The 26,268-nt window shown below is 39.8% G+C and overlaps 3 protein-coding genes across 4 annotated transcripts; 2 read left to right on the top strand and 1 right to left on the bottom strand.

Annotated features, from left to right (window-relative positions):
• The first annotated feature begins 56 nt into the window (after positions 1 to 56).
• Positions 57 to 11,559, top strand: LOC118410845 (broad substrate specificity ATP-binding cassette transporter ABCG2-like). Of its 2 annotated transcripts, none has more exons than XM_035812693.1 (16): positions 57 to 454; positions 2,408 to 2,467; positions 3,054 to 3,168; positions 3,597 to 3,749; positions 3,930 to 4,087; positions 4,381 to 4,532; positions 5,750 to 5,866; positions 6,351 to 6,559; positions 6,837 to 6,902; positions 7,518 to 7,603; positions 8,132 to 8,221; positions 8,968 to 9,092; positions 9,542 to 9,696; positions 10,145 to 10,234; positions 10,755 to 10,858; positions 11,390 to 11,559. In XM_035812693.1, exons 1-16 carry the CDS (start codon positions 165 to 167, stop codon positions 11,535 to 11,537), a joined length of 2,118 nt encoding a protein of 705 aa, XP_035668586.1. In that variant the 5' UTR covers positions 57 to 164; the 3' UTR covers positions 11,538 to 11,559. The 2 variants fall into 2 exon arrangements, with proteins under 2 accessions (XP_035668586.1, XP_035668587.1); XM_035812694.1 differs by lacking the exon at positions 8,132 to 8,221 and adding an exon at positions 8,289 to 8,378 and having other exon boundaries at positions 90 to 454.
• Positions 11,560 to 17,083: 5,524 nt separating this feature from the next.
• On the top strand, positions 17,084 to 18,949 carry LOC118412744. Its single transcript, XM_035815782.1, has 2 exons — positions 17,084 to 18,059; positions 18,592 to 18,949. The coding sequence occupies exons 1-2, from the start codon at positions 17,334 to 17,336 to the stop codon at positions 18,925 to 18,927; spliced, it is 1,062 nt and encodes a 353-aa protein (XP_035671675.1). The 5' UTR covers positions 17,084 to 17,333; the 3' UTR covers positions 18,928 to 18,949.
• Positions 18,950 to 19,808: 859 nt separating this feature from the next.
• On the bottom strand, positions 19,809 to 24,694 carry LOC118412743 (gibberellic acid methyltransferase 2-like). Its single transcript, XM_035815781.1, has 9 exons — positions 24,231 to 24,694; positions 23,899 to 24,056; positions 23,065 to 23,271; positions 22,369 to 22,563; positions 22,035 to 22,230; positions 21,257 to 21,399; positions 20,729 to 20,854; positions 20,416 to 20,530; positions 19,809 to 19,985 (listed from the first exon to the last, which is right to left on the bottom strand). Exons 2-9 carry the CDS (start codon positions 23,992 to 23,994, stop codon positions 19,843 to 19,845), a joined length of 1,221 nt encoding a protein of 406 aa, XP_035671674.1. The 5' UTR covers positions 23,995 to 24,056; positions 24,231 to 24,694; the 3' UTR covers positions 19,809 to 19,842.
• Positions 24,695 to 26,268: the final 1,574 nt, after the last annotated feature.

Below are 26,268 nucleotides of genomic sequence, written 5' to 3' on the forward strand. Positions count from 1 at the left end.
TCCCCGCCTCCCATTGGCTACCGAGTTCCCACGGAATCAGCTGAGGCCGAATCCGGAACTAGCTTTTGTCCAGAAGCACAAGTGGGACTATTGTTTGCAGGTTGCCACTCCAAGGTGGGCAGAATACACCTTCTGTTGACCCTTTGTAAGATCGTAAACTCGATATGGCAGAGGTCCAGCGACATGATGGAAACGGCATAGTCCTGTTGTCAATGAAGGAATCGGGCGGAGAAATGGCGCAAGTGACTCCGAAGGACACCAACGGCGGCGTGGACGGAGCGAACGGCGAGGTACCGCCCAGCAGCACCAGCCCCACATGGCTCAGTCGCTCGGGCTCAGGGAAGAGGCGTGACCGAGGAATAACCCTCACATGTCACGGTGTCGGCTACGAGGTCGACGTGAAAGCCAGAGCGTGTGCTAAGGCTGTAAAGAAACAGATTCTACAAAATATCAAGTGAGTGTCATTGCTCATTAATTCGTAACAGATGGGAAATTTCCCATTGTTGTTTTCCCATGCGGACATCCGATGCACGGGGCATAAATTATGTCCGAAGGTAACGCAGAAAATATCTTAATCTCATTGTTTTGATTGTTGACATTACAAATGTGTCATTAGACTGTCTAGATTTACACGAGAAACGTTGAAGATAATCCCTACATTTCATCACTGTCATTATTAGCTTGAGGTGAAATAAAACATGTGTGTCAACTTAAACATTGTCAATAAATAATGGAGCTTTTGGTATGGCAACGTGTTCTTTGTAGCCCAAATATGTCTACGAAGAACTGAAACGTAGACACGTCGTGTGCTAATATTATAATAGCTCAGCGTGTGAAATTCCTTCAGCTTTCATCAAGAAAAAATCACATGCATGGTTTTCAACAGACAATTAGAATTGATCATGCTTATGTAAATGTAACATAATAGCTTGCAGCACATGCAGGGCCTCGTGATGCAATCACAACAATGCTACTTTTATATGGAAGTTAACTGTTTGGAACTGACTTGTCAAGAGTTGACATTGTTCTAGGTTTAAAAGAAAAAGACTTGGCTATTGTCTTTTCATATTTTTCAGAAACAGTATATTTTAAATTAAAGCAGCACTTCTGCAGTGGTGATCATTGGTACCTTGTGGTTGACCTAGATTCTTAGGTTCTGGGCTGGGTTTGAATCCTGGTACAGTACTACTAGGTCATAATGTTCCTCATATGGGAAAAATGCATTGCACAATTCATTTAACAAGTTATATATAATGATACAGGTGAAAATGGGTATCTTTAGCCTTGGTTCAGGATATAAAGCAGTGTTTAAGGAGAGCCACACCTTAAACATATTTAAGAACAAACCATATTATCAGCCAGAGGTCTTTAATACATGCATCAGCTGGTGCTTAATGGTGTACAAAACTCAATCGTCTTACAACTTAAAGTGATGTACCAGAGATGGCAACAAACATTTTTAGAAAAAGTGAATCTTATCAATCTAACCCATTATTGCAAGGGGCCAGTCTACATCTCCTAAACAAATTGCATTTTACCCTTTGTATGTTTGCTTATACTCCATGTGCAAACATAAGGTACACAACAGCTCTGAAATGTAAATGTAAATGTTCACTTGTGTAAACAGTTCTCTATAATTGATCCTCTGGTTAGTGTACCTTACATTCATAAGTAAAAATATGATGTTATGTCCAGAGTTACTCAGTTATTCTATCAAAACATACATTAGAATAATTGCAATACAATTTAATGTTAATGTTTTACACCTCAGAGAACGTAGCCTGGTAACCATTGGAAGGTCTTTGCTACCTCTATGGTGCTGGGACATTAGCCGGCGGCCCTGTTCGTTTAAGTGCACATGGGGGAGTTTTTATGGTGTTGGGTTTTAACCGTTACTGCGATGTGCTCCCGTGAAAACTCAAAAGGCCAGCTAAAAGCTTCTGGTGACGAAATCTCAAAAGACCAGCTAAAATCAAACATGCTGAGAGACACAGGCAGCCAGAGAAGAATGGTGACGAGGTTACAGAGAATAAGAATAAAAGATACAGTCATGATGTAATGTATTACTATTAGTATTTGTTATCTTAGAATACACATGTAGTCCTGGTCCATTTCTATCTAAAGTCTGAAGTAGTATTAACAGTTAGTTATATGGCATTTATTAGACAAGTTTACTTTGAATAAATAGTAAATGTGGGTGGCTTGACATATTTGTAAGAATATCATGTAAAGCCACTTAATTTATTAAATGATAATATTTATAGGAACACTTATACTTTGGAAGCGTGTCAAGTTTTGATAGTAATCATGGGTTTATGCACTAGTCATTCTAAAAAGATATGTGTTTACATTTCTGTACTTACCTGTCTGTGATGTTTATACTGACTGTGTACTGCTTATGTTACAGTGGCATCTTTAAGCCAGGTATGAATGCCATCATGGGGCCCACAGGCGGAGGCAAAACAACGTAAGTCTCCTGGCTTTGTGTCAGAAATGTCACCATACAATGGTCTGTATAACTTAACGGTACATAATCCTCTACTCTAGTCACGGTCACTGTCTTTCACTGTCTCACCCCTGTGAAGTAGAGATTATGTTGTCAGTGGCTGTGTGTCCATGCGTGTTACAAGCATGGACTCCTGGAGGTATCACTGGACACACGGCAATGGAGGTATCACTTCTGTCTTCAGAAATAAAGCAAAATTATCTTTATGACATGCCAATTGATTTTTTTGGTACTCATACTGTGATTTACATTTCAAAGAAAAACTTCACAAAATGACAAGGTGAAAATATTTGTTTGGAGAAGGAAACTTTACTCTGGCTGTTACTCTGAAGTGTTTTTCTATAGAATAGATAGATCATGGTGGTAGAAGAAGGATGGACGCTGTCTTCCAATTCTGTGCCCCAAACACAGGGAACAGCAACCCACTGACACTGTGGCCTCAAAAATTCTATATAAGTTTATTATAACTACATATGTTGCCTTTACCTTTGAAAGATAAGACACTCAAAGTCATCAACAAGTTGTTGGTTAACACTACCTGTTACAGCTTACTTGATGTCCTGGCTGCAAGGAAAGAGCCTGAAGGCCTGTCAGGAGTGGTCCTTGCTGATGGAGGACCTCTACCCAACAACTTCAAGTGTATGACAGGCTATGTGGTGCAGGTGAGTTTGATAACTATATTCCAAACTGTTCGACAGGTTTCCTTTCATGTGAGTGGAATAGACCAGTCCTGGCCGACCATCAGAACTAGGAGTTCAGCTATAAGAAAATTAGTGGTGCTATTAGTGGTCTGACCAATGACTGCATTTGATTTGAGTGGTGAGGCTCTCACTGAGAGGTCATTAATTTTATTTCAGGCGTTCCTAGATTAATATGTGTAAAAGTAATACCCAATGTGTAAAGGTGGGCACCTGACTTTGATATGGTAGGTAAAGGGCAGTGAAAGGAGAGGGGTGGGCCTTTCCTGCCTTAGACACAATGGATTAAATAAACCACTACCCCCATGCAGGGTAACCTTATCTTGACTTATCTCAAGTTTATGTGTATTTGCATAAACACTCTTTGTGCTGATTGTTGTGTTTGTTTTCAGGATGATATCATTATGGGCACCCTGACAGTCCGTGAAAACTTGGAGTTCTCCGCCGCCCTGCGCTTACCCACATCTATCTCTCACAAGGAGAAGAAGGAGAGAGTCCGACAGGTGTTGGTAGAGTTGGGGCTGACACAGTGTGCAGAGACCAAGGTGTGTTTTGAGCATCAAGATGTCTTTAAGGTTTCTGCAAAATTTATGCAATCTTTTTCTAACATGTATCAGCTTTAATGTATGCAGCAGAATTGCCTTTTTTTCTTGCATTGTCCTTTTGTAATATGGAAAATGCAATAAGTTATTTAACATTTTCAATTTCAATGATTCTGTCCTTAGGTGGGAACAGAAATGATCCGCGGGGTGTCGGGCGGAGAGCGTAAACGGACCAACATCGGAATGGAACTTATCACAGCTCCGCCTGTCTTGTTCCTGGATGAACCAACCACAGGCCTGGACGCCAGCACAGCAAACGTGGTCATGATGCTTCTGCAAAGGTGGGTTCGGAATGTAGAATTCAGATTTCAGTTATTACTTCAATGGGTGGTTTGGTGAGTGAGTGAGTGAGTGAGTGAGCTAGTAAGTGAGAGTGAGTGTGAGTGAGTGAGTGAGTGAGTGAGCGAGGGAGTGAGTGAGTGGGTGAGTGAGTGAGTGAGTGAGTGAGAGTGAGAGCAAAAAATGGTTGTGTCAAAAGGCAAATGTATTGTGCTTAACTGTGCTAAGCAGTCAGTACCACTACTATTGTATGTCAGAACTAAGGGAAAATAACCAAATATGCAATGTTTTACAGGCTTTCACAGAGAGGCAAGACAATCATCTTTTCCATCCACCAGCCACGATTCTCCATCTTCCGACTCTTTGATTCCCTCATGCTGCTGGCCAATGGGGAAGTTGTGTACCATGGTGCATCTGGTCAGGCTTTGGATTACTTCCAGTCCATCGGTGAGTCTGAAATGTGACAGTTAGACAAGCAAGGCCACTGCCTCAGTCCTTAGAATAGTTTCGAGCATATAGACCCATTTGAACTCTCCTGAACTTAGTTGAGAGATTTGAGAGTGTTCATCTGTTTGCTTAAACCTGCCAAGTCCAGATGTAGCAGTCAGAGCTGTATCCCTTAATCTCCAAGTAGATGGTAGATGATAGTGTGTTTGGCTACATGTGAGTGAGTGAGTGAGTGAGTGAGTGAGTGAGTGAGTGAGTGAGTGAGTGAGTGAGTGAGTGAGTGAGTGAGTGAGTGAGTGAGTGAGTGAGTGAGTGAGTGAGTGAGTGAGTGAGTGAGTGAGTGAGTGAGTGAGTGAGTGAGTGAGTGAGTGAGTGAGTGAGTGAGTGAGTGAGTGAGTGAGTGAGTGAGTGAGTGAGTGAGTGAGTGAGTGAGTGAGTGAGCGAGCCAGAATATTCACGGATATATTGTGTTGGCAAGGATGCCGTATAATCTGGCCCACTATGTCTGTTCTACACAATTCAGACAGGGAAAAGAACCCATCAGGACCCGTTGAAACTGGCTGATGTTTGCAGAGAAGTGATCCAAGCTCTTTCTTTGCCTTGCCTTTCCCTGTAGTTGATAGCTATAGTAAAGTACTAGTACCAAAGAACTGACTTGCATGTAAGTAGGGAGAAGGATGAATATTAATGAATTCAACATAAATGAAATCCCTTCTTAAACTTAAAGGTTGGTCAGGCATGCAGTTCCCATTTTAGTTTGCAATTATGATAGACCACCCCCCTCCCCTACTCCTTAAGTGTTTTTCATGTTTTTAAATAAATTTCTAAATACATTTTTGAATATAGTGAGTTTATTGCTATTGTTGTAGAAAAATAGGAAAAGAAACAGCCAGGTTTATTTGGTAGATTAGAGCTAGGAAAAGAGCAACTACCTTTCATCATCAATTTGCTACTAATTGTCGTTCAACGTATTAAGCAAATTGCTTACCTCGAATTTTCAGTAATTGCACATGATTCCATTAACCCTCTTCAGGAGTGGTGATTCAAGCACAGAGTGGTGATTCAATATCATTACTCTTCAGGAGTGGTGATTCAATTACTCTGAGCTCGAGCCAAGTGTCCCTAAAGTTACGTGCTCAGAGTAATTGAACATCCACAGATGAGCTTCCATGTTGCTACATGCATTTGTTTGTTTTTTTGTTCCTGTGCGCCCCCAGGCCATGAATGTGAACTCCACAACAACCCTGCTGACTTCTTCCTGGATGTGATCAATGGTGACTCCACTGCTGTGGCAGCCGTCATGCAGGACATTGAGAAGGAGGAAAAAATGGAAGGTAAAGACGCCCTTTCTGAAAAATACTATTTCTTCCAAATGTTTGAATGATTAGATAGACATAGGTGTCAAAACTGCCTAAAAAGACTACTCAGGGGACTGACAAATGGTCTATGTGCACCTGTCAGGTGGTCCTAAGACTTTTAATGATTGTGTCAATGGAAAAAAAGATCCCCCAAATGTTGTCACATTGGCCAGATGAGATAGTCTTTCATGAGTGGGGTTGTGGTCACTTGTACAGGGTTGACTGAAACATGTATGTGTGTTACGCATTACGATGGATTTGACCTGCCTAAATTAAAAGTTGAAATGATACATTGGCAGATAGAATGTGTACCTCGAGAACACAGTATAGCATTGTATGATTGTTATTTTGAGCCAAATGACAAAGAAGAACAGTATCTAACTAAGATATAGCAGTACCCAAAGTACTGGAATGCACACTGTCATGCAGACTGAGTTTTTATGTCCTTTTTTTTCTGTAGAACTTTCAGTAGAAGTACTGAATGAAAACAACAAGAAGGACATTGCCAACAGTGAAAATGATGGTGCCTTGTTGAGCCAACAATACACTAAATCAAGGTACTACCAGGAAACCATGTCTCAGTTAGAGCCCCTGGTGGAAAAGCAGGACACGCTGGGAACTAAGTACACCAAACAAGAAGTCAGTTACAGAACCAGTTTCTTACACCAGGTATGTTAACCTGCAATTTCTTTGTGTTCTGCCAGAGGGCACTGCTCTACTATCTCTTTGAAAATACCACACTTCTCACTTCTACTATTTGTGGGAAGTCATTCTATCAAATTACAACATTTTTTCCCTGAATTTTTCCCTTTCTCCCATCCATCAACTTAAAGCTGTTTTAAGAACAAATTATGCACAAAGGATGTGTTATAACAATCAAACTTTAACTTAAACAGGTGGACAAATTATAATGACTTTATGTCATCTTTTTTTTTTTTTTTTTCAGTGCAAAGTTGTCATCAAAAGGACTCTGAAGAACTTGGTGCGTAACCCACAAGCATCAGTTGCCCAGGTTTGTCCAGGTTTTCTTCTGAAATTACAATTAAAATATTTAATTCAAAACTCCTGCTATGGCCTTGGAATTTACTTGCATTGTACAAAGGTTTTGGTAACATCAACTCTCATAATTCCACCAGGTGCTATAATACCACAACTTAAAAACAGTGTTATAGAAGCCTTCTCAAGATTGTCTTGAACTGTTCAGGCTGAACACTTAGATATCTGAAGTGTATATACTTCAGTTGCAGGGCTACTGATATGATACTATGTCTTCAAACCAATTACTTGTGGAATCCGATAAAATCATGAGAGTTGATGTTTTACCTTCTGCTTTTTTGTCTCACTGGCAAATTATGACTGGTTCTATTTCCTGCCGCTAGGAGGTGCTACAGTGAGAAAACTGCAGTTCCACATGCTTGTTTCATGGATCTGATGATGACAGATTTTCTGATCCATACAGCATCCTTTCATTTGATCAGACTATTTATTTACCAACCTAAATTCAGGTTGTGTTCACTATCTACAAATGTAATGTATTTGAGATTCCTCAGCTGTGTTGATATGACATTTTTGATTGTGAAGTCTAAGTATGGTTAATGTTGAAATGTGTGTATCATTGCTGTTCTAGGTAATGTTGAACATCATCTTTGCCTTGATCATCGGCATCATCTACCTACAGATAGATGACAGTGCCTCCACTGGTGTCCAGAACAGGTTAGTGTAGCACTGCGTAGATCTAGATCTAGTAACCTTCCTCCTCACATGTTGTTTTATTTACATATAGTTGTTGTTTTACACCAGTCCAACATAGATTTTTAAGTATTCTAAATGTACATATTGATTTTTTTCAGACGTCTTTGTGGGGTCTGACATTTGTAATATGGTTTACTTTTCTAAGAATTTTTAGTAGGTAGCTCCTCTTAGGACAGAACGCTAAGCCATGTGCTCCTCTGTTTGTTGTACTTGTCAAAACAGCTAGGTGAATACTGCAGTACAATTAACCTGTTACAGTACTCCATTAACTGTGTACACAGAGCATCTGTCTTCTCTGTAATCAGTGGAAGAATTAAGCTCTTCAATGAGCTGAGCTGGTTCTGAAGATCACTTTTTTCTTCTCACTTTCACATTTCAAATCGTCCCTTTATTGTCATCATCACAGTTATTCTCAGGTACATGTATGTAATGCATTACTGTACACAGCACTTAGGTAGCCTCTTACATGAAAATCTTCTCTTCATGTAGAACTGGTGTTTTCTTTTTCCTGGCAACCAACATGATGTTCGGCAGTTTGTCTGCTGTGGATCTCTTTGCCAGAGAAAGGCAAATCTTTATGTAAGTATTTTTGATATCTTACTCTTCAAAGAACCTTGCCAAAATGTTGTGCCTTTTGTGTTTTCAGGACTGGTGTGATCTTTTTCCTTGCAACAAATATGGTCTTTGGCAGTACTACAGCAGTGACCATTTTTGCAAATGAAAGACCTATTTTTGTGTAAGTTTTTTTTTCATTTTTTTTCTCATTATTTTTCTTTTTAAGAATTAATAAAAAAAAATTTTTCTTTTTTTCATTATTTTTCTTTTTGACAATTGATAATATTTTTTTCTATGTTGCACCTACATGCAAGTTATTCTGGCTGAAGTACTGTAGAAAACTGCAATCAATCCACTTGCCTTCATATTAAAGGCCACAGAACAACCGGAATCATAAAAACTACTTTGCTAACACTACTTTACATTCATACAGCTTTCATTAGTACTGAACAACAAATTTCTTCCATTTGACAATCTCAAAATTTTATGATCTGTGTATTCCACGAGTCTCAGAGTTCTTCTTGGTACCCCACAGAAGTTCTAGGTATCCCACAAGAGATAAGGGTATCCCATAAGAGGTCTGAGTTATGGGTATCTGTGACTCTCAGAGTTATACATTTGTAACTCAAATCAAAATTGGATCATTATAACTTGCTAGCAATAAATACCAGATTGGTTGTCTAAAAGTCTCCAAATCATACTTGTAATGTAGCTTTATATTAAAAAGATTACAATTTTCTTAATTTTGTTTGCAAAAATTGTTGCTTCAGCCATGAGTCAGCCAGTGGTTACTACAGGGTGTCCACCTACTTCTTCTCCAAGATCTTCTGTGATGTCATCCCTATGCGACTCATCCCTGTCTCCATCTTTGGGCTCATCGCTTACTGGATGATCGGTAAGGACGAACACAAATGACAATTTGTTTCATCGTAGCATACACAGAGTCCATTAATCTTTAACTGGACCATGAGGTTTAAAGTTCGAATCCTAGCTGATCTAGCCCAGCTGACATGCAAGCTACTGGAAATGGTACATTGAGCCAGGATACTCTGCTGTTTGTTTTTGTCAAAAAGAGCTATTGGAGAATTTCTTCAGTAAAGTGAACATGCATATACAGTACATGGTGTTTGTTTTCTCTGTGATGACCAATGGAAAAGTAGCTCAACGTGGACTTTATCACACTGTGTACGGCATGACATTGTATATATTTTGGGATGTCATGGTATTATCCTTCCCATATTACTAAAGACGATAAAGTTATCATTTGTTTGGTACTTTGCAAAAAGGTGTCAAATCTTTCATATTTCTGATCCCAACAAGTCTAATATTGTGATGTCTCTACAGGGTTACGACCAGAGGTTGGTGCCTTCTTCTTCTTCCTGCTGACCCTGTTCAGCACCACCATGGCAGCCTCCAGCATAGCCTTCGCCATCAGCGCCACCACACCCATCTTCCAGGTCGCACAGATCTTCATCACTCTGGCCTTCATCTTCATGCTGGTAATGTCTTAGTTTGTTTATTACCTAAAGGCTAAGAGGGTTATGTTTTGGATGCTTTTTGTCTGTGTGTGTTGTATGGATGGATATTAACTAATACTAGGATACAAGTCATGTACATGTATGTGGCAGGAGGTAGGTTTGACAATGGCCCCTTGGGGAAATTCTAATTCAATGCATGTACTGCTGCAGCAGAAATCCTGTTTTTGATATCTTGTGTTCTGGTTTGTTGTACCAATTTTCTACTAAAGGGTAACCAATGAACAACCAAACATTAGACAGTTTACCAAACTTCATAGCTATAGAAAAAAGACTTTTACATTTTGTATATATGTTCTGTTCTCTTTTAAATCTTTACTTGATATCAATATTTTTTTTAAGTCAATTCAAATGATCATGTATAAATTATTTTGAATGTATATCTGACAAATTGTCTCCCATGTCTCTCCAGTTGATGGGAGGTTTCCTGGTAAACCTGGGCTCAGTGGGCCCCTGGATCAACTGGCTCAAGTACTTCAGTATCGTCAGATACTGCATCAATGTACGTACACATCACTGTAAAGCTATATTAAGTAAAGCACAGTTTACCTTTATCCACAGGGTAACATATATTTGTTGTGTACACCAACATGGTTTTAAGGGATACCAACTGGACGGACGGTGGTTTTAAGTTGCAATACGTTAAAAAATAATGTAGTTTGAAACTACCATCCGTGGACTTTATATCCCTCAATGCCCATTTCTGAAAGCAACGGAATATATAGGTTAGCTCCCAGACACTGAAAAAATGTGAAAAATCGCTTTGAACAAAAATTTTTGCAAGTTTCCAAGCATTCATTCAAACAGCAACTAACATACTGTAAAAATAAACTTTAAGTGTTTTGATTTGTTGCACTCCGAAAACAATGACATGACTGTCGTCTGTTATTATATTGTATACTGCTGTACTGTACAGTTACAACAATGCCTTCAAAAGGTAACGTAAAATCTTGAGTTTTCAGTTTGCTGTTAAATTTGTGTTATGCATTAATTTTTATTAAAAATTTTGTACCATTTAACAGGGCCTCACCATCCCCGAGTTCCGTGATCGTCAGTTCTGCGATGCTGGGAACATCACCAGTACTGCTGCACCTGTGGGGGAGCCCAACGTTGTAGGTTCTGTATGGTAAGTACAATACAGACCTGTATTAGTGGCTACCTTTGTATAGCGACCACCTGGTCATTGTGGTCACTTTTTGTCGGCGAAGTTACCAACATTCCGCATGGCAACATTTTTGGAAGATTTTACTTTGGCAGGTGTAGTTGAATTTTGAGACGATTGAGACAACATGGTGAGAAGGATTAGTGGGTACTGAAATCATGTGTAGCTTGCTCGTAGTCAATTTGCCAACATTTTCTCTATAGTGGTCACCTGTCTATAGTGGCCACATTTCTCCAGTCCCTTGATTTGCCACTATATCTATATATAGACAGGTTTGACTGTACATTATATAACCTCCATTAGCCTTTATCTGCAGCTGGTTAATACATACATTCACCACTTTCAAAAACAGCATGTGTGAGAGATCTCCTCTAGTGAAGCACAGTTTAGATATGTGTATGCAATAGTACATTGATTCAAACGATATACAGTTAACATTGTAGACAGGTTTTTGATTTGTAATAGTTGTTGACTCTTAACTCTTAACTTTTACAGTGTCTCAGGTAACACGTATATGACAGTCCAGGAAATCGACTACACTCTGTTTGGCCAGTGGAGTAACATGCTGGGGCTGTGGGGCATCATGATCATCTGTCTGACTCTGTGTTATATCCAGCTGCGAAGGATCAAGAAACTCAAGTAGACGCAATGGTACATTCTCAAAAGGAAAATATTTCGGAGTTGATGGAAAACATTTAGAAGAGAGCTGAAACCTTCAACTTATTCCAGCAGGCAACAGAAAGATTTGAAGCACTTCAAATTTTTGACCGTCCTACTTCAGTTTTTTTACAGATTTCAATTGATTAATCCGCTAGGTCACATGACCTTATACAGGTATTTGATAGGTCATTTGTACCATATTAGATTACAGTGGATTGTTAAACACACTAAATTAAATGTGCTGCTACCAGGATCCAAGTACCAAAGTTTTTTTGCAGTGAATTCAGCTTTTAGCAGGCGACATCACAATGTCTTCTTACGTCTGCAATTTGTTATTTGAATTCTAAAGAAGACAGCAGTCAGATGGTCAATGATTAAATCTGCTTCTTGTGCTTGCACAAAGGTGACATTTTAGCGGTGTTAACACACAGGAACTTCAATTTGATTATTTTGAATTACTTGAAGGAGTGATCAAACACAAAGAAAATTGATAGTTAACACTCATTCTTTGAATGTTAGCAAATGAATATTTATATTTCAGCCATACCATAGGTATGGTGAAATATATTGTATTCGTAATGTTTCTTTCTTTCTTTCTTTCTCCTGTCAAATCTTCAAATCGAATCAACTCCGCCATTTTTTAACCGATTGACTTGAAATTTGGCACAAAGGTAGAGTAAGCCAATACCCTCAGGTGTTTTTTTCATTTTTTTCATATCTGCCTTTAAAATGATTTTATTGAGGTTATTGTCAATTTTTATGTATATTTCGGGCTCCTGTACCCTGGTATTACAGCCGAATGACATGAAATTTGATACAGAGGTGCCTTGATCATATGCTCACCTAGATTCAATAACAGTTTTGGCATATGGTACAACAAAATGCTTAATTTTGCGATTTTTGGCCATTTTTTGACCAAAAAAGGACATTTTTGGCCCCTGTAGCCTCGTTTTACAACCAAATGATCTGAAATTTGGTATAAAAGTGCTCTTCAATTATGTGCACATAAATTCAATAAAAGTTTTCCCATACGGTACGACAAAATGCTTAATTTTGCGACTTTTTGACCTAAAAAGGACATTTTTGGCTCCTGTAGCCTCGTTTTACAACCAAATGATCTGAAATTTGGTATAAAAGTGCCCTTCAATTATGTGCACATAAATTCAATAAAAGTTTTCCCATACGGTACAACAAAATACTTAATTTTGCGATTTTTGGCCATTTTTTGACCAAAAAAGGACATTTTTGGCTCCTGTAGCCTCGTTTTACAACCAAATGATCTGAAATTTGGTCTAAAAGTGCCCTTCAATTATGTGCACATAAATTCAATAAAAGTTTTCCCATACGGTACAACAAATGCTTAATTTTGCGATTTTATGGCCATTTTTTGACAAAATTTTGACATTTTTGGCTCCTGTTCCCTCGATTTACAACCTAATGACCCGTAAATTGGTAAAGGGGTGCTCTAGATGTTTATTCAAATGACCCATGTATATTTTTTGGCATGGACCACTTTAAAATGATATATTTGGGGTTTTTTTGGTCATTTTTGAATGGCCAAAGGGGTCAACGACCTCAAGGCCTATTGTTGCATGAGGGAGATGGCTGAAATATGCTGTATTTGCTCTCAAGCAAATGTCGGCCTTTCTAGTATTTAAGTAATTTTTCAATCAGCCAAGCAAAGTGAATGAGGATTATGCAATGACCTCCATGTAGAAACAATCATGTCCAAGTCATTGTTGCACATTTTATTCTGCTCTATGCAAGGAAAATAATAAGATCATATTAGAAGGTTGTTTGTTTTGCATATGTTTCATCACTAGGAAGTTCCAAAGGCGGGTTGTTTTGTGTACTTTCATGTAAGTAAGTCACTAGTTTTTTTTATCCAGATCTTCTTTAATTCAACTTCTCAAAGTATCATATATGGAAGTGGGTATAAAGCCATTCAGAAATAGGTTGTTAGTTCTAATATAAAACCAAATTATACTTCAGCCATTCCTTTATTCAAGAACTATGCAAATCATTATCAGGTGTGTTTTTAACAGAAAAGATGACAATAAAAAATATTTTATTTAACTGACAGGGTAAGGCATGTACTAGTGTAACTGGTATTTTCTATATAATACATGACATTGTGTAATATTTATTTAATAATAACTAATAATCTAACATATTCCCTTGCAAAGTATAGTATGCTGATAAGTTACATAATGATTATATATTTGTCTGGTAAAGTATACTATGATTTTACCATATATGGTATTAAAGCATTATTTATATTATACAGGGTAAGACTTTGGTAGTATTACATGACATTGTATACTTTGATCAAGTTTTTTAATAAGAATAGTTACAGTGCCACAATATCTCTACTTCAAATTATTTCTCAGTTCATGACTGCAAGCATTTAATTTGTATTCAAAAAACAACAGCAAAATCTGGCAGGAGTGTACATGTATATTGATACTTTTAAATCATTTGATAAACAGTTCTGAAGAACACTGTTGGGCATTCTGGCCCTTTGTCACAAACTCGTTGCCGACCTTGACACATGGCTTCAAGATGCTGTTCAAAAGTCCCATACCATCTTCACTGAACAGACGGCCTGCTTTCTCCGCAGCTGAAATGGGGCAATTGATAACTCATATGTATTTGGACTACGGTCAGTCAGTGACTTCTGAAACGAAAAATATATAATCCTAGGCTAGGCCAAGTAAGACATCAAAATCTAAATGACTGGACACCTTCAAAGAACAGAAGATCTTTTAGAGGACTTAACTGTTGGGCTACACTTAATACTGTTACAGTAACAATACTTCTCAGGCCCCCATATGTCAGCACAAATAGTTGTAGATAGATGTCTGGAGGTTTTGGTATTGTTTTTGACTCCAGTGTGCATATTTGCTATGTCATTATAAAAAAAAGATACTACATATTATTAACTAGAAAACATTAATCTTCCTTGTGATACTATCATTTGATACTTGACAAAACATACCAATAAACATCTATGCAGTGATAATATTATTGTTGTTGATTACCTATGCAGTATGCAAATGATATTTAAAAGATATAAGCAATGCTATAAGGATGTATAAAGTATAAATCAGTGAAATTAATGGTACAAATATAGCAAAAACCCTATTGAAATGTTAATTTTTGACTTATTTTAAGAGAATATGTGTACAGATGGTCATATCTATATATTCTGAATATCATTTATGCCATTTGTGGACTATGATTCTTTTAGAAATGGGTATACATGTAACTGTTAAGTGTATTTGGAAGTGTATGTATTGTCTGGACGCACATGTTCTACAGGTTTTTAAAGACAAGGGTGTCTGCAACATATTAGAGAACTAAAAGTATATTTTCTTGAACTTGCTGGGGTTACTTGGAATCTTGATGCCAAAGGTGGACTAATAAAGATGTTAATGTTTAATTTTGCAATTTCTGCTTCTTCATTTCTGTCAATGTTCAGCAGTCATGTTCATACAATTGTTTGAAAAGCTAGTGTGTTTATTTAAATTAATTAAGTTAAAGGTAAGATTTTGATCAAAATGTATGGATTTCCAGGGCACAGCCCCAGTGCATGATAAAGCTCGCTCGAAGTCCACCTATGTGACACTTTTGCTGTAAGGTATCCCCCATCCAAGGAGAGGTCAGTGACCGCGGATATCCTGCTCCAATATTCAGCTGGCAGGCAGCAAAATAAGGAATTCTCGGTATAAAAAAAGCCCTTTAGTTTACCCTACATGGTGTCATTGCTCAAGGATAGCCCAAATAAACACTACGTACGGTCATTCACCTTCACAAAAAATATTACAAGAATTTCAACTACATAACGTTATATACATAGGCATGTACACAAATCAACGTAATGCAGAATTAGAATAATTTCAGTATCTTCATTCCAATCAAAAAAAGAAATATTTACAAATTGTCGTGTCCCCAAAAAAATATGCAAATCATCGGGCCGGGGTTGTACTGAAGAGTACAAGATGCGTGTCCGGACAGATTTATTTAATCCACTTGAACCTGAAAGGGCCTCTATTGATGATGATAGTGGCCAGTACTTAAACGTTCTTCGCTCACTCGGTGGTTATAGCAAAGGCCCAAGCGTTATGACACTTTATACATCTCGGGGCGGGTCATTAACCCTTAAACCCTTAACTATTTGATTACAAGCCAATATTGTAGCGGCATATGGGTTAGTAACATTGCTCAGAATTTGCTCTGTTCTTTAATTATCGTATTCAAATTTTAGGCGGCTATAGAAAAATATGTTGATGTTCATACGATGGAATCGTACTGGTAAAAGGGACAGTGAGGCAGTCCTTTTTTTTTATCAAACTGGAATTTGTGAGTAGGTAGGAATATGCTAGCCTCCATAGCAGGCTTTCTGGGGCCTTTTTTTTTGGCCCATAATACACTTATGCTGGCCATTTCTATTTGTACTCCATGCCCGTAGCCAGGGTGGGGGGGGGGGGGGGTCGGAAGAACCCACACACACGATCAAAGGTCAGCTTTTTCACGCTCGAAGGTCCACTTTTTCATCAGTCAAGATTTTTTTCCAAAGGCATGACTGATTTGCATTTTTCACTGATAGACATTTTATTCAATCTTAGGGAGTCTATTAGCAAAATTAGCCTCGGAAAGTGCAGGAATTGGCTTTTCAGAGGGTCCAGATTTCAAAATTCCCCCGGACCTCCATTGCAAAGCCTCGCGCCTTTGGTATCGGACATGATGAAAATATGTTGGGGGAGTCGGCCTCAAAGACTTATGCCAAAGGTCTTGTGTATTTCAATAGAAATTCCATTAAACTTAGCCAGCGAATTTTGCCCGTCAAAATGCAGGAAATGGCGTTTCAGAGGGTCAATATTTAATTTTTTTCCGGGGCCCTAGACAGCTCACGCCTGCGGCGCTCGATGGTCCCACAGGTACTAAAAAGAACCCCCCACCCACCCACCAAAATCCTGGCTACGGGCATGAACTCGGTCGCTGATTGCTGGCGTTTTCTGATTGCCGACCTCCATCAGAAAACGCCAGCAATCAGCGACCAAGTACAAATAGAAATGGCCAGCAAAAGTGTATTATGAGCAAAAAAAAAAGCCCCAGAAAGCCTGCTATGGAGGCTAGGAATATGCTTGGGATACCGCTTGGTTATCGTCGGGCTAAGTACCCTCAAAGCGAATAAAGGTGGAGTACTGATAACCTGTATTATCATTGATTGTTTGTTGACCTTGATCGTTTCCATGGTAACACAGTGTCAATGCTACAGCAGCAATGTAGGGCCCGGTGTTTTCAGGTAAATAGCCTAGAGTACAGCTGTAGTCACCTTTTCAACCCATGGCATTCCAATGGGCTCTGTCACTACGCAACGCACCCTCCGGCACAACAATTGCACCATTAGCTCTCCTGCACAGTGGAAAGTATAGTTCGATCATTACGGTATTGAATCCATAACTTCTCTAGATCTGTTCAAATCGAATTCTGTTATATATACTTTGTTCACGGGTGTACCGCAGACATGATCTTCATTAGCATAAAGAGCTTGGTAAGTTGCCGAGTCAAACGAGCTCATTGAGTGACTATTCTATTTGGAGTGGAACGTGCCTAAGTAAATACACGGACCACATTGAAGTTCCCGTTGTATGTAATTAATGAGTAAACTGGGTACTAAGTTCACGTCTACAGACGAACTGTGACTTTTTAGTTTGTACGCTCAAACCACGGCCACTACTTCATAAACGTCCTTTTCGCCCCACTAGTACTTGTAATGGCTGGCGAGGATACAGGTGACCCGCGGAACTTACTGAAGCTCAACAGAAAGTTACTAATCCAGGATATTCGTTCAATTGAACCTATACTAGACCACTTGTATCAGTGCGGCGATATCACCGAAGAGGAGGCAGAAGAAATACGAGGAAAGGCGACGCCTCAAGAAAAGGCAAGAACTCTGTTAGACATCGTCGCCACGAAGGGTAAGAAGACGTACTATCACTTCCGTGAATCCTTAAAAACACTGTATCCCCACTTGGAAGAAATCTTACACCGGTGTCCTTTGCACAACACGCGACTCAAGCTGTACTGTGAGGTGTGCGAGTGTTTGATATGTATGGACTGCAAATGTCTACATGGGACGCACGCCGCGACTTCTGTGGTAGCTGTCGCCGACGAAGTCAGGTCCAGTTTTGTCTCTTTCGTTCGAGAAAACCGCAAGAAACTGACGTCAAAACATGGCCTAGAAATAAGCCCTCCAGAAAGGAAACACCTGACTGTTTGGGCAGAGGGTAGAGCAGCGCATCTACAAGCACAGGTCACCAGGCGGATCGAACAGGAGAAAGAGTGGTTTATAGCCAGGCTGTATCAACGGCCAGGCTCGACTGTTTCTAGCGTAGCGGAGTCATTCGGCGACAGAGACCGATCCACGAGTGTAGAAGAACCACCCAACGACAAGAAGGAACAGTGTTGGGTAACAGCAGGACAATCAAGACATGCACTTGTAAGTTCAATCGTAAAAAATTCAGTTGTTGTTTTTTGTTGCTGTTATGGAAAATCTATCTTAACTATTTGTCGACGGTTGTATATGTCACAGCCTAATTGAACATTCTGCAACATTAAAGTCTCAAGACGACCATAGACAATTATGATCGTGCCACTTACCGTTTGCAAGCTATTTCCGGGGTATCGTTTCCGATTGGATTGCTGTCAAGATGAACTGTTGCCAACTGACATGGCCGATATTATCTTTTGTTCTCCATACTCTGTTTGGCACGTTCCCCAAACACAAACACGATTCAGTATCTTTTGTGGGCACATTCTTTTGCTGAAAAAATGCACAGTCATGACACAAAGTCCACCTACCCTAGGCCTGGACTGATCCAAGTGTTAGGAACTGGTTACAGTAAGTTCTAATAGACTTATAAGAGCAGATACAATAGCTGTACATGTGTGCCTTCTTTGAAAGAGAACAACTCGTATCTGTATCTAAAACCTTTTTTAAGATATTTTAATGTACTTTGTTTTAATTTCAGTGTCAGGTTGTTCATAGCAAGTTGTGTATAAACATCCCGAAGATAGCGAAGGTCATCCACGAGAACCCGTGGCTGCCCCCGGACGACCAGCGGCTGCTCCATCGGGTGATGACGCTCGTGCTGGAGGAACCGCGCCAGGTCGTCTGGTACGACGCCGAGATAACCGTCCAAGGTGTGAACATATCAGGTCTGAAATTCACGGCGGGAGACAAGACTAACAGATACTTTGTGCACCTAATAAGCGTTCCAAAGCCCTGCGATGTATGCGAAGAGAAGAATTGGCGTAAAACACAATACAGTGACGTTTTGATATGGGCTGAGGTGACAAACCAATAACTCTATATTGACAAAGCAATTAATTACCTCCTTGAAATTTGAGTTATATAATGATTGTAGTAAGTCGGTGTTTTTTTTTCTTGAATCCTCAGTTATCTGAATATTGCAAAGTGGTAGGACGGATTTCCGAGGTAGTGGAGTAGGATACTTGGAGGATTGATTTGGCTCATTCCCGACCAATAGAGAGCCAGGAAGTGATTGCGCACAAGTGGCTGACTCATGGCTACACACATACAGTAAAGTAAGGCCGTTACTAGAAAGGGTGCCCCCTTTGCAGTTGTCAATGATGTTCACCAAATTTCACCAGGCCATATCTGTACAGTTTCAATGCACAACGTTAACGAGGCGATAAATTGTAATGTTTCCTTTCTATAGGTAATGATTATTCATACTTATACATATACACACCATTCGAGATCATGATAGTCTTGCATGAACATGTGCGTAGGTGCCGTTGGTATTGCCCGATCATGTTATATAGGTAGTCTTGTAGGATTTTATCATTAACACCAAATAATATAATAAAACCAATTGCTCAATAGAAGACAAGGAAAATGTGACAGTCTATTGTTGCATAATAGTATATACTGCTTATACCTAAAATACAAGATGTAAAAATGAGTCTTTGATGACTCCCCAATGACAATACCTGCCTCAAAGTCAAACAGCCACCACATATACCCTTACAGTAATAATATAATTTGAGATTTGATAAATATATATATGACGATAATGATGATTGCATGCAAGTAAGAAATCAAACGTTTAACAGAAATTAGCTATCCATATGGCTTATGGGCAGTCCTAAACATGGTTGAATGCACCGACATATATGTTATAAGGGTTAAAATACTGTGATGCAAGGGTTTTGTTTTTTATTCATGTCGTGTTGATAATGATTTATATGTTTTATCATTAGTTTCTTTTGATGTGTAAGAAACAGCTCATGACTTCCATGTCGTGTTTTTCTGGAGCTGCAGCAACTTCGTCCTCGTATTCCTTAAAGAAAGACTCCAGAATCGCCGCCTTTTCTTCCTCAGTGCGTTTGTTTGAAAGCCCTGCGACAAAAGTGAAATGTGAATGTGGTTTCAATGTCCATACTAGCCAATACAGTGTAAAGATTATGTATTAATTTATTAGAAAGGGCTCAAACCGGAAATTTAGAAAATGTAGTCGAAACGATAGTTTACCACATACAGTTTGTAATCCCTGTATGGAAATCACACTTTAAAAAATGTGCATCATTAGAAATGGAAGACCTTAAGAAAGCCTTGTACTTTTGCCGTGTCAATAAAATTATATGCCGTGTCAATAAAGTTATTTGTAATTGTGTGTATGTGTCTAGGGTAAATATTGGCCTTTCATATTCATTACATTTTTTCTATGAGCCTTTTCCTCCCATTCCAACGCTTCAGTTTGGTAGGCGATATGCTATGCGTAAGATCACAACAATAACAACATTTCAGATTATTTAACAGAGTTTATTACCTGCGTGAAATGCGTGGTTACTCCAGCTGCGACACATGTTCACAAACTGTTTAGCGTGTTGGCGCGCGTCCCCTCCCTCCTTCTGCCAGCGAGCTTGGAAGGCACATGGAGTGGGCTGCACAGAGATCAAGCGTAACGTAATGATAATGGGGATACAAACTTAAACACTACTTTTAGGACCCTCAAATTCTCACTGCAAGGTCATTAAGCGATGATTCTTTCAGTATTTCCCTGAGAAAGTAGCAAAAGGGCTTCAGAATTGAGTAGAATTTGAACAAATATCCAAAATCACCACCATAAAACTACTGTGAACCTTTGTCTCCTGGGACACCAATGTCAGTCCAGCCTTCCGAACTCGTGAGTTCTCGTTGACGAAGGGGGCCTGCATCTCATCTTGCGATCGCCAGTATGCAAACATGTTGGTGTTGACGAACTCTTCCTGTGAGAGTGGTTGAAGTGACGGTGTTATTGAGAAATGTTCGGGGACAGGTACAGAGAAGAGAAGAGAAGAGAAGAGAAGAGAAGAGAAGAGAAGAGAAGAGAAGAGAAGAGAAGAGAAGAGAAGAGAAGAGAAGAGAAGAGAAGAGAAGAGAAGAGAAGAGAAGAGAAGAGAAGAGAAGAGAAGAGAGAAAGAGATTGAGAGACCTTTTTGGCTTCAATTACACTATTTTCCCATTGCTGATAGATTGTGGCATTGATACTGATTGATACCGATAGTGTACTACCTTCCCTTGCCCTAGCAGACAAAATCTTTTAATAAAGTTCTTTGCTTTTAAACTGTGGGGTAACCTTTCACCACGTGACCTATTTGATTAGGACATAGACGTTTTAAAGACAACACCTTTGTTATTTTTCCACGCTGTGCGAAACTATGCCATAAAGACGACAGTTTTTGGCACATGTTGACGTGTCCAAACGTCCATCTGCCGCCTCCATAGTAGCCACTTTCGTCACTGGTGCAATTTACTATTACCATATGACCACCTATCACATAAAGATACATAAATAAGTAATAGTGAATGAATAAATGTTGCATTCAACATTTCCGAAATCTCGAGCGTGTATATTACCGATAAAACAATTTGTCTCGAATTTCATCTTGTTTCATCTTGTCCATACGGACTAACATAATTTTGTCCAACGGTACGCATTGTACGTTTAAATATCTTTATCACACTGGCAATCACAATCAATTAATTTGAAATTTGATACTACATTGCCAAAGGGAAAGCACAGACACATTAAGGTATGTCATCTGGCTAAATTGGCATTTTCACCTTCCAAAATTTCTCATCAATGAATTGAGAAAGAATAGAGCCGTAATGAATATTGATAGATGGGCATGAAAGAATTCTAAATCTGATTTCTGGGGACATTTGGATGACGCCATCAGGTCTAATTGCCCCTAATGTTTTTTCTGTGAGAAAATACAGCACTTTGGTACATATCACTGCTATGAAACTATGATTTTCATGCGCATAATGATGAAAGCTACAAACTCACGGTTGCGCAAATTGATATCCTCTAATGATCTGTAATCATTAGAAAATGTTTTTTTTAATTAGATGAAATAGTCAATAGAACACATATTCCATCTATCATTTTGGCTGGGGATATACCTGGTGTCAGCTCTCTTGCTCTCTGCAGCAGGATAGTCTCCCAGTCCTGGGCTGCCTGTGTGGCGAACTGTTCCTTCGCCTCTCCACAGCTGCTCACCATGTGGAACACGGCGTCAGGAAGGGGACAGGGCCCACGACTTAACCAGTGCATCGCGGTGGAGGAAAACCCAAAGTTGACGAATCCATCTTCGAAACACTGCAAAATGGTGTAACATATTAACGCAGTAACACATTTCTCATATGCAAGACACTTTTACCGCAGAGCGACGCGTGGAAGTGTAATTCTTTGATTATTCAACTGAGCGTTTTCGAAAAAAAAAAGTTTGGTACGTACTTGGTCAAAGAATGACATGCCACATGCACCAACGTACACGTTGTGAAAGTCCTTCAGGTAGCTATGGTTGTCCGGCATTGGTAGCAGACCTTGCAGCCTCATGAACAGTGACTTGAAGTCCGCCACTGGTTGGTCCTCATATGTCACGTGGATCGGGGGAGAGTCGCCATACCTTTCACGTAACTTTTTAATGACCTGGGGTGGAGGCAAAAGTGGTATAGCTAGGTGTGTGTAACAAGGGTGTGTGTAACAAGGGTGTTTGCATTCATGTAACCATTGCGTATGTATTGACCACCCTGCTAAATGGCTAAAACTCGACGTTTTACTTGCAACTTACAAGTAACTTGTTATATAAATAAGATGCCATAACAGTCACTTAGCCATGACACATACAATTTTGAGAGTCAAACGTACGACTCTTATCCACACCTGTGATGAAATGGAAATGCAGCACACAGACGATCGCGTCGTCTTGCGTCGAGTGTACGTGTCAGAAACCATTCATTGTAATCAAATCTTAATCTCCAAGCAGAGGTTAGAGTCCGGCTTTTTAATAACTTTTTAGTTGTTTTTATCAGGCTTTCTATTTTATATTATTACATATATTATCTTTCTGCGTCCGTCCTAGATAGCCCGATAAAAACGTTAAAAAACAGCCGGAGCCTAACGTCTACTTGGAGAGTAACCAATTCGTACCTGGTAGAAGAGTGGCATCGATGTCCCCCCATCAGCTGACCCATAGTCCACGATGTTGAAGACATGTTTCGGGTCGATCTCCATGGAGTTGATGGCAGCCATGACCATTGGTTTGGCGTTTTCCATTATGTTATAATACCCCAAGGCGTTGTCAGAGTAGAAACCAGAACCATCCTCACCGTATGGAATGTAATGTGGTGTCGAATTCTAACGCAGAGAAAATGAGGTTATGTAGGTAAAGATCTTTTTACACAGCTAATTAAGATTCCACCTGCTAATATTTTGACAACTCTTCAAAAGGACCTCTTGCCAGATCATAGCGCCGTGGCAAGAATCTAGTTCCAAACAAAACTGATTTTATTTCTCCTCCTTGTCTCGGTTCAGGACATGCGAGTCTGATGACGCTAGAGTTTCGTGGATGCCACATCACTTATTAATCCTCAATTGATCAAGGCCATCGCCTGCGTTTGCCTGCTGAGTAGACATGTTGGAGCAAACTATTCATCTCTCTTTTTGTTTACTTTGAATTCATCTTCAGTCGCAATTTTCTAAAAGATTTATCTATTGCTATATTAATCATTTTTAAGTACTAATGTGTGCCAAAATAGTCAACAAAGTCCTGGGGGCGTGTTTCATAAGAACAGCCATTCCCAATTTCATTTAGGTCATCTGCTGAAACTGTCAGGGCACAGGATCCAACTTCGTGTCTGAAAATGCCCAAGAATGGCAAAATGGATCCTTTTGAAGTTCTATACGTGATCCCTTGAAGGGTCTCTACACAAAGGTCTCTACTGGTACCACACTCTTGGAATCTTAACTGATGCAGGTACGTACCTTTTGAGGAGTCCATGTTGAGCTTTTCTTAAACCCGCTGCCGTAAGTACTGTAAAGCCTCCTTAGAATGCCGCAGGTGCCATAAACATACCTCATTTTGTTGCCTTGCTTGCTCGCTTTCAGGTTCTGTAGCTAAACCCTTGTCACCAGACCCTAACCTGTAGTGAAGACAAGGACAATCGTTATGTATATTAGTCTGAGAAGTTTCGACGAGCGCTCTATAGATCTGTGACAATGCCTCAAATCATGCCTTGTAGCATGTGCTGTACAGAAAAACAACTCTAAGTACCTACGTCCATCCTGTACCTTCACTCTATAGAAGTAAAGCTTACCGCCACAGTTAACGTTGCAATGAGCCGCCAGCTGTTTATATATCCTAAACGGATTCTAGTCTGAGCAATGAATGAAGACTTGCGAAAATGTATAAGCCGAATATGAACAAGAATGCTCATTCATGTAGCCGTTCAGTTTAAAAAAACTTGCCGTGGGCGAATTTTGATGTGCCGTGCCAACTGGAGACTCGAAAGACTGGTTTCCAGAGCAGGATCGAGGATAAAGGTCATATATCCAAGGACGTTCTATAGAATAAGATGCCCTTCGTATAACCCCCGTGACACCGCTATGGGACGGCAGGGGGTAGCCTATTCGAAGCGCTCTAATGATCGCAATTATCAAAGGACCAAATACCACAAAATTCATAAACAAACAATGTAAAAAAACATGTAAGAATTAGACAAGTAATATTTGTGGAAAACACAGCATATTTAACCATCTCCCAACCATACCCCAAAAATGACATAAAAAATGAACTTCCGGTTTACAAAGCCACTTTTCCGGATTGTGACAAGTTAACTGCATAGAAACTTACAAATCCTGCCACAATTTTGGTCACAAACAATGTACAACTGTACTTACCAACACATGTCCATTTGTAGTTATTTTAGCTAGATTTTACCAAATTTAAGGGAAAATTTTTAAAACTCCAATTTTCTCCCAAAATTTTAGAAAGGCTCTTCGAAACAATGTATTACATGAACATGGCCTATATTGTATGTAAGCATTTCGTGCATCTAGTAGACGTTCCGAAACCCTGTGGTGTATGCGAAGAGAAGAATTGGCTTAAAATAAAATACGGCGAGGTTTTAATTTGGTATGAGGTAACGAAACAATTGTAACTCTTATTACCTCCATATTTACCTCCATATTTACCTCCATGAATATGGAGGTATTGTTGCCATACTGCTTTTAGTCTGAGGGTTATGTGAGGTATGTCTCATACTCAAAGGTATGTGGGGTAGGATGTCGGGCACTTCGGCACATGGACACTTCGGCCCCCCTCTTATCAGGACATTTCGGCCCCAAGCCGAGGACACTTCGGCCCCAAGCCGAGGACACTTCGGCCCCAAGTCTTACCTACTGCGATGTGCAGTTAGCCGTCTTAAACAGACCTGTTACAAATGTTTTTTACTGTTCAACCGGGTTGCCATATTAGAAAGCGTTAGGAGATCACGTGGTCGGTTACCCGCCGACCGAGAGCTCCGGCCGAGTGGTTCCGAGCGTCCCGTTTATCATCGATACGCTACCGACCATGACCGACAACGCTTCGGAAGATTCTCGGGAGCGGTACCGAACATCTCCGACCACGCTGTCCAATATGGCGCTGTCGCGATTCTTTCAACATTTCTCGTTATGATGCGAAATCAATATTCAAAGCTTTAAGTTTTCTTTTTCAGATGCAATTTCACCCCTGACAGTATGATGGTACATAGCATGCCCACGCACATAAGAACTAGCGGGGCCGAAGTGTCCTCGGCCTGGGGCCGAAGAGTCCTCGGCCTGGGGCCGAAGTGTCCTGGACTTGAGGCCGAAGTGTCCGAGCCGAAGTGTCCATGTGACGAACTGTCCTGATACCGATACCGAAAATTCTTGACATATACCCCAGGTATATGTCAAGAACCGCTGGAAGGTTTGCAGTGTTTTCGGTAGGTGGGTGATGTGGGGATGGTCCAGGTAGACTTTGAGCCCCCTGTTGGTTGACCTTGATACTGCAGCAGCGCATTTCGTGTTATATCTTTGCACCTGTAGTGCTGTGGTGCACCTGTAGTTGATTTTTTTATTAGTTACAAGTTTCAACTGAAAACGAATGCATTACAGTTTACAAGTTAGTGTGCTTGCCTGTTTGTCCTGATATATAAAGTGGCAATACATGGGAGTGGTGTAGAGGGATACTTAGAGAATTGGTTTGGATCGTGTCCGTCCAATTGCTGAAAGCCAGGAAGTTATTACGCACAAGTGTATTGACTCTAGCCTGATTACCATCCTCCTTATAGTGACCACTGGTTCAATAGTTTCGATTGCTAACCGCAGTTA

Source organism: Branchiostoma floridae, chromosome 3 (assembly GCF_000003815.2).
Source record: "Branchiostoma floridae strain S238N-H82 chromosome 3, Bfl_VNyyK, whole genome shotgun sequence".
NCBI classification, from domain to species: Eukaryota; Metazoa; Chordata; class Leptocardii; order Amphioxiformes; family Branchiostomatidae; genus Branchiostoma; species Branchiostoma floridae.

Bases quoted from the DNA above. Each gene is read 5' to 3' on its own strand.
- LOC118412744 (XM_035815782.1), top strand. From the start codon at position 17,334: ATGGCTGGCGAGGATACAGGTGACCCGCGGAACTTACTGAAGCTCAAC. The intron at 18,060-18,591 runs GTAAGTTCAATC...TTTTAATTTCAG, and splicing joins GACAATCAAGACATGCACTT to TGTCAGGTTGTTCATAGCAA.
- LOC118412743 (XM_035815781.1), bottom strand. From the start codon at position 23,994: ATGAGGTATGTTTATGGCACCTGCGGCATTCTAAGGAGGCTTTACAGT. The intron at 23,272-23,898 runs GTACGTACCTGC...TCTCTGCGTTAG, and splicing joins CAACATGGACTCCTCAAAAG to AATTCGACACCACATTACAT. The intron at 22,231-22,368 runs GTACGTACCAAA...ACCATTTTGCAG, and splicing joins GCATGTCATTCTTTGACCAA to TGTTTCGAAGATGGATTCGT.
- LOC118410845 (XM_035812693.1), top strand. From the start codon at position 165: ATGGCAGAGGTCCAGCGACATGATGGAAACGGCATAGTCCTGTTGTCA. The intron at 455-2,407 runs GTGAGTGTCATT...CTTATGTTACAG, and splicing joins CAGATTCTACAAAATATCAA to TGGCATCTTTAAGCCAGGTA. The intron at 9,093-9,541 runs GTAAGGACGAAC...ATGTCTCTACAG, and splicing joins CATCGCTTACTGGATGATCG to GGTTACGACCAGAGGTTGGT.